Source organism: Pinus tabuliformis, chromosome 4_2, assembly GCF_031772625.1.
Source record: "Pinus tabuliformis cultivar Carrire ecotype Pingquan chromosome 4_2, CPIR1, whole genome shotgun sequence".
Taxonomy (NCBI): Eukaryota; Viridiplantae; Streptophyta; class Pinopsida; order Pinales; family Pinaceae; genus Pinus; species Pinus tabuliformis.
In genome coordinates, this window is record NC_142304.1 from 252206961 (window position 1) to 252220090 (window position 13130).

The following is a 13130-nucleotide window of genomic DNA, read 5'->3' on the forward strand; positions in this document are numbered from 1 at the left end:
TAGTTTTAATTCTTACACAAAATCCTTTCTAGCGAAGTTTCTAGCAGATTTTTCCTCGGCAATATTGGAATAGCAGTAACATGGGCTTTTGACGTTGATTTATGTGTTACAATGTATGTATTCCAACTGTGTTTATAGATTATAATGAGATTCAGATTGCAGTTTTGATTAACCTTTAAATTTATAAAGTGTTGGTTTCCATTAGAAGAAGAATATGTTTACAATGAGTTAGATAAATTCATAAAGGTATCAAAGAGGTTTGCTGAAAGCTCCTAAAATTCCTTGAATAGATAGTAGGACTACTACCTATGAAAGGGAGCTGTCACCAGGCTCTAGGGGTCAGATGTTGTGATCCATGCTAGAGGATGAGGACTTTGAGAAGGTTCAAGAGTTTAAGGGTCTTGTAGAAAATCAAATAGGTATAAAGAATAAGGTGTTAAGGTTCGACAACTGAGAGGAGTATACCCCAAAGGAGTTTGATACCTTTTGCATGAAAGAAAGAATCAAGAAAACGTTGATAATTCCCTACAATCCTTAGCAGATTTGGGTTGCAAAGAAAAAGAACAAATCTATCATAAATAGTCAAATCCATGATTCATGATCTAATTCTACTCATGTGCCTCTGTGTATAAACATGTCTTATCATTGTTTATATTTTTAATAGGTATCCTCACAGAATTTTGAACGATAAGACATCAATAGAGGAATTCAGAAGCGAAAGAGAACAAACACAGATATAAGTGCTACAAAAGTAGCTGGCAGTGATTCTCCTTCTCTAACGTGTTTTTCCTGTATCAGTTGGTTAACTAACATGTCACTATGTAACAAAAGGAAAACATCAATTAGGCATTGAGATATTAGATTAGAGGAACGAGGCTTGCATGAGCATTCTGAAGGCAGTTGTATCTCTCCAAGAATATGCTAAAAAATTCATTTTGTCAAATATACATTGTTCAACCAATCCAATAGTTTCCTGCACGTTATATTTATGGTACAAGATGAATCCATTCATGTTGAAATTGAATTGCATTTATTTTATGCCTTATCATGAACAAGAATTTGGCAATCTATGGTTGGTATGGCCACTGATGTTTTTAATTTTGACATTAATGAGTCTTGATATTTGATAATGCAATTTTTTGCAGACTTTCTCTAACTCCCTCAATCTCCACTGCATCCCCTGTAGGTCTTCGTTCAACTCTTGATTTTCCTCACAAATCACAGAACTATAATCAAGCTCTTTTGAGTACAAAATCACTCGGCTGCTGCCTGTGACTTCTTCTTCCTAGGGAAAATGCACTCTGCTATCACTATTGGAATGAAAGAAATCTGAACTTTTCACATAATAACTATCAAGTGTGCTTCTCATCTTTGCTTGTTGCAACAACAGGACCTATATTGCTATTCTCAATGGAAATCTAGAATTTTGTGCAATGTGTTTGCTTGCTTCAAAAGAGAGTTTGTGGTAATTGATCGATTTGCAAAGGCCCATTTCTTCTTCTTCAGACAATGTTGGGTGTACCTGTTCAAAAAACAAATTTAGATCATTCTGATGTAGGGAAAAAAATCATATTCAAGGACATTTTTTACTAGCAGCACAGATTCTGAGAATCACAATTTTTCAAACCAGCTTCTATTAAACATACTCAACTATACTTCAATTCTAAGAAATCAATATAAGTGTTAAAGAACCGAAGGTTAAGAAGTCTGTTCACATTATGAGCGATTCAGGTCAAATGAAGCTCAAGATACATATACAAGGCTCTGTAAAGCACATCACAGGAATATCTGGCATCATCTCGCAATGATTCAAGAAGCAACTGAAATTTGGAGGGCTTGAGATTGACATCGGCAACCACCTCCGTAATATACTTGTCCATGAGGCTACCCACCCTCTTCAACAGACTCCAGTAGAAAATTCCAGAAGTGGGCTCAATGGTGCCAGTGGCCAATTCAGGCAGATAAACCATCGCCGTATCCATGAGGAAAATCTGTACATATCTGAGAACAAGATCCACATCATAGAGGAAACCCATCCCTTGGGGTGCATGAATCATTATGTTATGAAAAATTACATTCTTTATTTACAATTGCGAGTGCCATCAAACACTCGCTATATGCAATACCACACCCATACACCCTATTGTACATTCATACATAGATGTGTGTGTATAGATTTATATGTATGTATCTATGTGTATTTTTGTTATTATTTTAATTGTCTTCATTATGAACCCATACACGCTATCATATTGCAGGAATTCCTAGAATGACGATGGATTGGCCTTGACTCTTAAAAATCGCTCTCGGATTAACAAAAGGCCTTGCTTATTTCCATTCTCGTCTAACAACAAACACTCCTATCATTCATAGGGATTTCAAGTCCACCAATATTATTCTTGATGAAGACTTCGAGCCCAGGTTATCCATCACCTTTCTCTTTCTTTTCCAAAACAGCTCCATTAACAGAACAGAGGAGGCTTACTACCTGCAAAACAATTAGTATAAGCTATATATCAATTGCTTTAGGAAATTCTGTTTTTCTCAAATTTCAATTGGTTACATCATTATTTCAAGGAGCTTCAACTTCTAATGTTCCCCTCCTTGACTGAAATTTTGTTGTCTAGATATCAGATTTTGGCCTTGCTAAACTAATTCCCTATCAAGATGGGATGTATGTAACCACGAGAGTTCTTGGTACCTTTGGTTATTTTGATCTTGAATATAAGTGGTATGTATTTCACTTTCAAATCCATTTTACTAATAATCATACAACTTTCTTCTTAGGGAAAATTTCATTGAATGGTAAAATCAAATATATCTCACAAGAAATCTCTCCTCTAGTGAACCAAAATAATCATCAATAACTTCCTTGAAACACACCTTTCTAATTGTACACTACTAAATCTGAATTGATAAAAGTAATTGAATCGAACTTAATTTATATGGCACTCAGAACTTGGAAATCACTCTTAAGTTGTTTGTTATAACAAAATTGTTTATTTATTTGTATGGAAATTCCTTTCACTTCAACAAATTGATTATATTTAAGAAACCTTAATGAATACCAGACTATTGGACAATTCAAAGTTGGCACTGCCTATATATTGCAGCGTATTGAAACATAATGTATATTGGCACAACATATTAAAAATTAAGATTCTTAGTCTTTGCTTACTTTATGAAACTGTACAATTTAACAAAAGATGGTCCAATTTAGACTCAACAGAACCTTAAAAGAATTGACATTGGTTTGAAGACAGATGCTTGCTCTATTCCTTTTAAGCTATCAGCATCCACAACCTATCAAGAGTTGGGGCACTCTTTACACTGTCCACCTATACCACCCCTACTGAGTGAATGAACTTGATGGCTTAACCATGGAATAAACAATTTCCTCCTTGTGGAGTTGACTTAACCCTCAAGGGAAATAGAAACATGATGTAGGAGGAATTAAACATTAGTTGGGATTGAGACACTGCCCCACTTTTACCATCCGAGTGCACCTCTCATGGCTCTTGACAGAAACTTTAATACAATTTAGTTGACAGTAACCAAAAACTTATTATTATTAGTTTCTTATACAAAGTAGATGCCTGGAATTAAACAACCCACAAAGAAATTAACTCGATATTCATGGATTTATAATAGGATTTAACTTTTTTGGAGGATCAACCTGTTGGGAACTATTTTATTTGTTGCGTAGGCTAATGATTTTACCATTATTCAATAATAATAAAGGCTAAATTTGCAATTAGAGCTCTAATATTCACTTCTAAGGACGTTTTAGTTGTCATCAGGGTACATAAAGTTTTTCCTTCAAAACAAGAGTGCCACATTTGAGCTATTGAAGTACTATTTCTTGATAAATTCAGGGGATCCTTGAGAATGGTGATTAATGTATATTTCTATCTAGTCTTAGTTCATCCTTACAGTCCTCTAAGCACTAATGATATTTAAATGTTATCTCTAAACGTTTGCATGTCTGCTTGAGGTTGTATTGGTTATAAAACTTGGAGTTCTTATGGTGCCATTAGAATTTGATCTTGAACTAATTTTGATAGATGTTAAATTTTGCAAAATTAACATATGGGCTTTGGATTTTTCTTTCTTATGCTCGGGATTGCACGATCTATTTGAGATGGAAGTTTTGTTCTTTTCTCCTATTTCTGTCCTCCATTTTATGTCTGTGTTGATCCCATAGTGCACCATTTTCAATGTTCATAAACATCCCTAGTTGGGCAAGTTTTCTTAGAATAACGAAATATAGGTGCTCTATTAGGGGAAGAATAATGAAATAAAATATTCAGACAACTTTTGCAAAGACCATATTTTCATTTACGGGATCTCTCAGCTTCATTCAGCCATCCGCTGTACTTTGTTCACTGTAATGAATTGTTCAAGTATCCTTTGGTATCTCTCAGCTTCATTCAGCCATGAGCTGTACTTTGTTCACTGTAACTAATCGTTCGGGTATCCTTTGGGATCTCTCAGCTTCATTCAACCATGAACTGTACTTTGTTCAATTTTCTACAACACTCTGTAATTATGCTTCAACATTTTATAAGAGAAAAAATATTTCATAATAGATTCATCAAACGATTGATAAATAGTAGCTGAAATCAAGATGCACATAACACTTCAAATACTGTTTCTCTTGTTCAAATGCTTGAAAATGAAGTTAAAACAGTGATGCTTAATGCTTCACCAGAATCCAAACCTGAGGGCCTGAGCCCTGTTTCAGCAACCTAGCTTATACTGGTTCCAATTGATCGAATCATGCACCATTAAAAGCAACAAAATATTGAAGTAACAGATATAGATGAGATAAAAAAAAAATGCACATATCATAAGATTTTTTTTCAAATCTCTCCTAAATGCATCATCGTGTACAACAACAAACCTCTTATATCCAGAGCTAAGTCCACCCTTAAGGACAATGAAGCTTTGCAAAATAGCAAAAAATTGGATGGGCTCATTGCCCTCAAAGATCTTAAGCCTGAACCGGTTGTGCTTTCAATGACTCGGCCATTTTACTCATTAGTGATAGGCTAGTAGTTCTTTCTTCTGAAACACTCCTTTTTCAATCCAAGTGCAAAGCAGGTATTCTTCCTTTTCCTCTCCAGGATAAGTGTATCGCATAATATAGCAATCACCACTGTAAATTTGCATTGTTCACTCGATGGCATAGGCAATTTGTTTTTACCATTTGCTCATCAAACCTTACTAGTACAATCAATAAATGGTTGATTTTCCTCTTTTACTGGAGTTTCTTTGAGAAGGCCCTTAACATTAAATCCTTGTCGTTTCAGCAAGGTTGCTACTTTGCCTCTTCCATTTTCAGATATAGTTGTATCTGTACTTTGAGGCCATGCATCAAAATTTGATTTAAACATGACAGTTTCAAATCCTTCCATAATACGAGTTACATGAGCTTGCTTCAAATTTCCTTTACTGGCAATCAACTCTTCTGCAGCTTAGCTTGCTGCTTTTCTATCCTCAAGCGATGTGTTCCTACCCATCCAAATAAATATCTCAATTCCACAATCTAACATGAAGCTCTTGTTTGTGTTCAACATTTCTCTTGTCAATGAATTTCCTTCAATGGGTTTTGCATGACCTTGTTGTATGCATAATAGCTTTGTTGGAAGAGCTTCAGGTTGTGATTCATCGTCATTGTTGGACTTCTTGGCAAGAGGAGCAAAGCCACCAAAACAACTCCAAAACTCCCGTGTCGGTCAGCTACAAATTTGCCATCCTCAATTGTAGCCACTTCACACTTCCCATCATGATAATTATCTCTGATATATTGAACAACCTCTAAAACTTTAGCCTTCTCTTGAGAGGATGAGTTGGATCCATTAAACTGAAATCCTTTGGATTTTGTATCAAGAATAAAAATGTCATCATGATTTAAAGATGACCAAGAATAAGGCACCTCTGTCACATGCACAACATGTGTTCCCTTGCATGCAAATAAGTAAACTGAATATGTTTTCTTCTCGACATGTTTGAATCCTGAAGCAACACCACCTTCTTTCGGTATGATGCAAGGCTTAAAATATGATAGAAACTTATATGTTTCATGTCATTGACTCTCTCTATGCTGCACTGCACGTCCTTCAAGAGTTGCATCCAATTCAATAGTCTTGATGGCTATTGCACCAGCTTCATCCTTACTTGTATCTTTGTCAAGCCAATAATGGATATCATAGCGAAAAACACCACTTTTTAAAGTTGTTGTCTTTCGCAGCTCCATACACCTGTTCTGCAGTGGAACCTATGCTCTAATTTGTTTTTGGGAACTGTGTGACATTCTCTTGGCTTCATTATGAGGATGAAGCCTAATATTACTTATTTCTTTGATCTAATCATAAATAACACCTTGAAGGGATGACATTAATTTTACATTTCAATACGACTGATGCAATTCAGATTTTCTGAAAAATTCTCATGTTCTTAACTTCTCACATGAGCTTAAATTCAAAGAACAAAGATTGTATTGACTCAGATTTTCTAAAAAATTCTCATGTTCTTAACTTCAGACTTGAGCTTAAATTCAAAGAACCAAGTGGCATTGATTGAGGTTGCACTAATGACCCAAGTTAAAGAATTAAGGTTTGACTTAAAGAATCCAAAAAAAGCTGTCAAGAATAAACATGAGAAGACTTGTTGCATTTGTGTGTCAGTCATAGTCAAAGAACCCACTAGTATAAATTCAGACCAAGTTAAAAGCCTCATTGATAACAACATACAATTGGCACACATTCACTCTGAAATAATGAAACACATTTTAATAATTTGATCTTGGATTCAAGAAACTCGTTACTTTCAACTGATTCGGACTTAATTCATGAAAATGTACAGTATTAACTCAGGTCACTATATGGAAGGCATGTATACGATTCAAACAACACAAACTTGATTGATATGAAGCCAGTTTAAAGAACCTATTCATATTAATGCAGGCTTACTTGGATCATTTATTTGGAATGGTTGAGCTTAGATTAAAGAATATATTTGGTGTTAATGCATTCACCAAATACCCCCTTGTATAATTTGGCCTTTAAAGTAAGGAATCTATTGCCACTATTATTCAGGTCAGATTAAAGAATTTGATTTTAGTGTCATGAGAAGAATTGGCATAACATTTTTGCAATTAGTGTCTATACTTGAAAACCATTTACAATATTAACTCAGGCTAGATTAATGAACCTATATACACTATTTCAGACATAAATGGAATAGCTCTCATTTGTACTGTTTGATTTTGAGTTTTGGGCAGGGGAAACTTGGAACTTAAATGACACTCAAAACTTCTTAAGCACCCATGTTCTCACAGTTCATGGGTGCTTACCCACTTATGGTTCCACTCACAGAAATCTGCATGATACATGCAACTCTCTAATCACCTAACCCAATAGCCAAGGTGAATAGTAACCTCCCCACAGGGGGAGGAAAATAACAAACTCCCATTAATTTTCGTGTGTATGTTTATCTGAGGTAAACTGAAAGAACCTGCCTCTGGTATTCATTTGAGTTAGAATAAAGAACCCATTTAAGTTGAGAAGTCAAAGAACTTTTTCTGTGGTTAGGACTTTCTTAAAATTAGCCCATTGATAGTGCTTATTGAGGCCAAACAGAAAAACTCAATTGTGCTGATTCATACAATTTTGATTAACTCATTATGATTGGCGATTCCTATTAAGATCCATTGTCACTGGTAAGAATTCAGGGCACATCAAAGAACTTAATTGTAATGTCTCAGCCTCCCTCGAAACAATTTAAAAAAATAAAACAAATTGTATCTATGTAGGCAATATTAAAGAGTCCCTTTTAGAGAATCCATCTAGGGCTTACCTCAAGATACATATCCAAGGGTCTGTAAAGCAAATTATTTCACAGATGCTGCTGTTGCCAATGGAATTATCATGACACAACATATTATTTTTTCTCTCATCGTTTTTTTCTAGTTGGCAATTGTATGTTTATACTATACAATTTTTTTAACAGGTAGAAAGTTGGCTTTATACCATCAATATTCCTAGGCTTTATGCTATCAATATTCCTCGGCTTTAATTTAACCAAACCAATAAATGATGGGGCATGTTGATTCCCTTCAGATGGTATAATAAGCGCCCAAGAGAATAAAATGCTCTAAAAGCTAGCCCATTGATAGTGTTTATTGAGGCCAAATAAAAAAACTCATTTGTGCTGATTCATTCTATTTTGATTAAAACATTCTTATGATTGGGGATTCCTATTAGCATCCATTCTTGCTGGTAAGAATTCGGGGCACATCAAAGAACTTAATTGTAATAGCTCAGCCTGGCTCGAAAAAATAGAACAAATTGTATTTATGGAGGCAATATTAAAGAGTCTGTTTTAGAGAATCCATCTAATGCTTACCTCAAGATACATATCCAAGGCTATATAAAGCACATTCTTTCACTAATGTTGCTATTTCCAATGGAATTCTCATGACACAACATATTATTGTTGCTCTCATCTAAGGCATGTTTTGTTTTTTTTCTAGTTGGCGATTGTATGTTTATACCATACAATTTTTTTAACAGGTAGAAAGTTGGATTTATACTACCTCGTCTTTATGCTATCAATATTCCTCGGCTTTAAGTTAACCAAACCAATAAATGATGGGGCATGTTGATTTAGTTTTGGAAAACTGATTGACATCTTTTCATGTGATTGAGTTTGGAAAGGCAAACTATCTTCTCGTTGGAAATGAAATTTCAGAGCGTAAAGATGTGGATGATAGGTGTCTAATTTTTTCTATAAAACCTAACAGCTAGCCATCTTCGCCATAAACTGAAAGAACCTCACTCTCGTATTCATTTGAGTTAGACTAAAGAACACATTTAAGTTGAGAAGTCAGAAATTTTTCTATGATTAGGAATTTCTTATAGTTAGCCCATTGATAGTGTTTATTCAGGCCAAACAGAAAAACCCATTTGTGCTGATTCATACAATTTTGATTAACACATTCGTATGATTGGGGATTCCTATTAAGATCCATTGTTGCTGGTAAGAATTTGAGAGCACATCAAAGAATTTAATTGTAATAGCTTGACTCTAGAGTCGAAACAATTTAAAAGTAAAACAAATTGTATCTATGGAGGCAATATTAAAGAGTCTGTTTTAGAGAATCCATCTAGGGCTTACCTCAAGATACATATCCAAGGCTCTATAAAGCACATCACATGAATCTCTTGCATCATCTGGCAATGATTCAAGAAGCAACTGAAATTTGGAGGGTTTGAAATTGACATAGCTGGCCACCTCCGTAATATACTTGTCCATGAGGCTACCCACCCTCTTCAGCTGACACCAGTACCAAATGCCAAAAGTGGGCTGGGCTGTGCCCATGGGAAATTCAGGCACAAAAACCTTCACCTGATCCATGAGGAAAATATGCACATATCTGAGAACAAGATCCACATCATAGAGGCAACCCATCCCCTCAGGTGCAGGAATCAGTATGTTATCCAATATAGCATTGTCCAACTGTGATCCAATCATATTGTCTAGTTGTTTCGTGCATAATTTAGAGGCATTTAACACAGTGGCCACTCTTAAGATCCAAAACAAGCTCCTACATGGGACTGTTGTTCTCTCCAAAGAATGAAGCAAACCCACACCAATTTCGAGATTTTCCCTATGCATTTTCTGGGCATAGCCGTGCATAATCTGCTCGTCCCTCCCACATATTTCTGGGGGGATATGGAGCCTTCTGGGGGGATATGGAGCTGTAGCCAAGCATGGGCAAGCGAGACTTCAGTTAATGGGAAATACATCTGTTGATAACCCAGTTGTCCATTTTCACAGAGCACCGGATGACAGGCTAAGTTAGTAGAATTCGCTAGAAGTAGGCTAAATTCTGCCAGAGGAGAAAGGACCCATTCTTCAGCTTGCATTTACATAGGGTCCAACCGCAGTTCCAATACCACCTGCAGCAGTTCGTCGGCAGTTCCAGTACCACCTGCACCACTTCGTTTGGGTGATTCAGTAGTTTCACCCATTTAACCAGTAGCAGATCCAGGCACAGTAGTAGATTCATATGTCGATGTTGTTGATTCAGCAGTTTCACCCATTGAACCAGTAGCAGATCCAGGCACAGTAGTAGATTCATATGTCGATGAAGCAGTCGATCCAGTAGGACAGTAGTTGTTTCTGATCAAGAAGAGGTTACGGTAGAGATCGAGAAGAGGTTACGGTGGAAGAAGCAGTGGAGGAAAAGGCAAATCGTAGAGACTGCTGCTCCAAGAAGGTATGCAGTTTTGCAATAACTTTTGGAGTTGTCTATAATGCGATTTTTGAAGATTCTGGTGATGGAATCCGGTGAAAGAAATTGAGGTTAAATCTTGATTTGTTGCAGTTAAAATGGTTTTTTAACTGCATATTTGGATTCAGCACCCTAAAAAACCCCTGTGATGCTTTGATTGTGCAAAAACTAGCTATCAAACTTGCGATTCCAATAAATTGCTGTCGGATTTTGACCGGGAAAACCCACCGGAAAGACTTCCAAAAAATCTCATTATAGACAACTGCATAACTTTTTTCCTAATTATTAATCCAAGGGCACATTTTCTTAATATTCTAACATCTGATCTGACACCCCAGATTACGAGGTAACTAGTTATCTAATAAATTCTTTTACATAAACTAATGTTATCCACTATACCTATCATAAATGGGTTCGTGGTATAATGCTACTTGCAACTTACATGTCCACGGTAATAAACAAATATACTTTAAAAATCCTTGTAATTGTTGGGCTATATTTTGCGATATAAAACACGTCACAATAGGAAAATGTGTGAGCTGACAAAGATTTTGACTCCTGTCGCTCGCTTCATTTATCCCTTCAGCATTAACTGGTGCATCAGTCATGTCGACTATTGCCGCTCACTATTATGTTTTTTCAATTTCTATGATAGTAATATGTTTTTAAAATTAATATTAATTAATAATTAGTATACTATTAATATTATTACATATGATTATAATTCTAATACTTTAAAATTAGTTTAAAGGCAATTATTTTTATAGTATTAACCATTCCTTTCTCAATAAATTCAATGTAAAAACCTCATATGTGATCTCAACCCTTTATAATTTTAGATTATTAAATTTTTAAAAAATAAGATTTCAAATATTAAATATCTCTTTGATAAATAGTATTGCTATAGTATTGCTTAAAACTTTATAATTTTAAGTTTTTGATTTTGAATTCTGTAAATATCACTTTGATAAGCCTAATTACTTAAGACTTTATAATTTAGGTTTTAGATTTTTTTTTGTTGTTTAAGTTATATAATATTTATGCTAATGAAAAGTTTTGATTTTTTCTTCGGAAAAAAAAGTTATATAATATTAAGTGTTCTTAATATTTTATATAATTTGATTTTTTTTTGTGTTAATAAGTTTTTATAATTTGATTTTAGTTTTTAATAAATATTATCTTTAAAAAATTATAATAATATTTATTGTAAATAAATTTATAATAAATATCATCTTATATTTATAAATTTTATTGTATATTCTTAAATTAGTTTATAATTTTTTTATAAGTTTATAATAGTTAAATTATTATAAATAAATAATATTTCTTAAAAAAATATAAATATGAATTATCATTAATAAATACAATAATATTCAAATTCATATTGAAAACTTTTGGGTTCATATCTTGTTCTATTCCTGGATTGGAGTGAGAAGTTGGACATGATGCAGATGCAATCCTACCCAGCTTACAAAAAAAAAACAATAATATTCAAATTCATATTGAAAATAACATTATTAATAATATTTTTAATTAAAAAAACTCTAAATAACATCATTAATACAATATTAATCATGTTTTAAAAATTAATGTTTATAACATTAATAATAATAATAATTATTAATAATTATTATCATTCAATGTTATTAACTTATTAACATTAAAATTATTAATATCATTTAAATTGTAACATTAATATTAATAATATTGATCACTAGAAAAATTAACATTTAATATTATCAATATTGAATATTAAATATTAACAAAACCTATCTCGTATTTGATTAATATTATAAACATAAGCAATTAATAAATCCGATGATTTAATCCCTTCACCTTATTAACCCATAGTCACCATAATCAATGTTTTAACACTGTCGTCAACCCATAGTCAACGAGAGCCAACCTCAACAATATTTATTTTAGAGTTTATAATATTTTTTTTAGGATTTATATATCTTAGTTTTATATTATCAATTCCTTGGGTTTAATATTATTCCTTTGAGTTTATAAAACATTGGGGGTTTTAGAATTATTCCTTTGGGTTTATAACATTTGGGGGTTTTAGAATTATTCCTTTGGGTTTATAACATCAATCCCTTGGGTTTATTAATCTAAGTGTTCATATTCCTAGGGTGTAATATTATTCATAGGGTTAATAATATTAATCCTAGGGTTTAATATAGATCCCTTGGGTTTATAATCATGGTCAACCATAGTCCAACATCGCATTCTGTCAAAGATTTTATCAATATGAAAATCAAGCATGGTAAACCATGTCTATTTTAGGGTTTATAATACTTATCTTAGGGTTTATATACCTTGGTTTTATAATATTTTTCCCTTAGGTTTAATCTTATTCCCATGGGTTTATAGTCCCTTGGGTTTTTAGTATTAATCCCTTTCGTTTCTAATATCAATCCCTTAGATTTATTAATCTAAGGGTTCTTATTCCTAGGGCTTAATATTATTCATAGGGTTTATAATATTAATCCTTGGGTCTAATATAAATCCCCTTGGTTTATAATCATGGTCAACCATGGTCCAACGTCACATTGTGACAAAGATTTTCTCTATATGAAAATCAACCATGGTTCAACATTGCATTGTGACAAAATATTGTGTGCATATGAAAATAAATCATGGTCAACCATGGTCAACCATGTTGCAATGTTGCATTGTGACAAAGATTGTCTTCATATGAAAATCAATCATGGTCAACCATGATAATTATAGGGTTTACAATATTTATCTTAGGGGTTATATACCTTGGGTTTATAATATTAATTGTTTGTGTGTAATATTATTCCTTTGGGCTTTTAGCATTGAT

At 33.5% G+C, this 13130-nt stretch overlaps 1 protein-coding gene and 1 pseudogene across 1 annotated transcript; both read right to left on the bottom strand.

Annotated features, from left to right (window-relative positions):
- Window positions 1-1696: 1696 nt before the first annotated feature.
- On the bottom strand, window positions 1697-10457 carry LOC149168959 (BTB/POZ domain-containing protein At3g22104-like). The gene is made up of 2 exons (XM_089428487.1): window positions 9181-10457; window positions 1697-2488 (listed from the first exon to the last, which is right to left on the bottom strand). The coding sequence occupies exons 1-2, from the start codon at window positions 9700-9702 to the stop codon at window positions 2423-2425; spliced, it is 588 nt and encodes a 195-aa protein (XP_089284613.1). The 5' UTR covers window positions 9703-10457; the 3' UTR covers window positions 1697-2422.
- LOC149168960 (villin-4 pseudogene) lies at window positions 4741-9187 on the bottom strand (annotated as a pseudogene).
- Window positions 10458-13130: the final 2673 nt, after the last annotated feature.

Bases quoted from the DNA above. Each gene is read 5' to 3' on its own strand.
- LOC149168959 (XM_089428487.1), bottom strand. From the start codon at position 9,702: ATGCACGGCTATGCCCAGAAAATGCATAGGGAAAATCTCGAAATTGGT. The intron at 2,489-9,180 runs GTAAGCCCTAGA...ATTGTTTTGCAG, and splicing joins CCTTGGATATGTATCTTGAG to GTAGTAAGCCTCCTCTGTTC.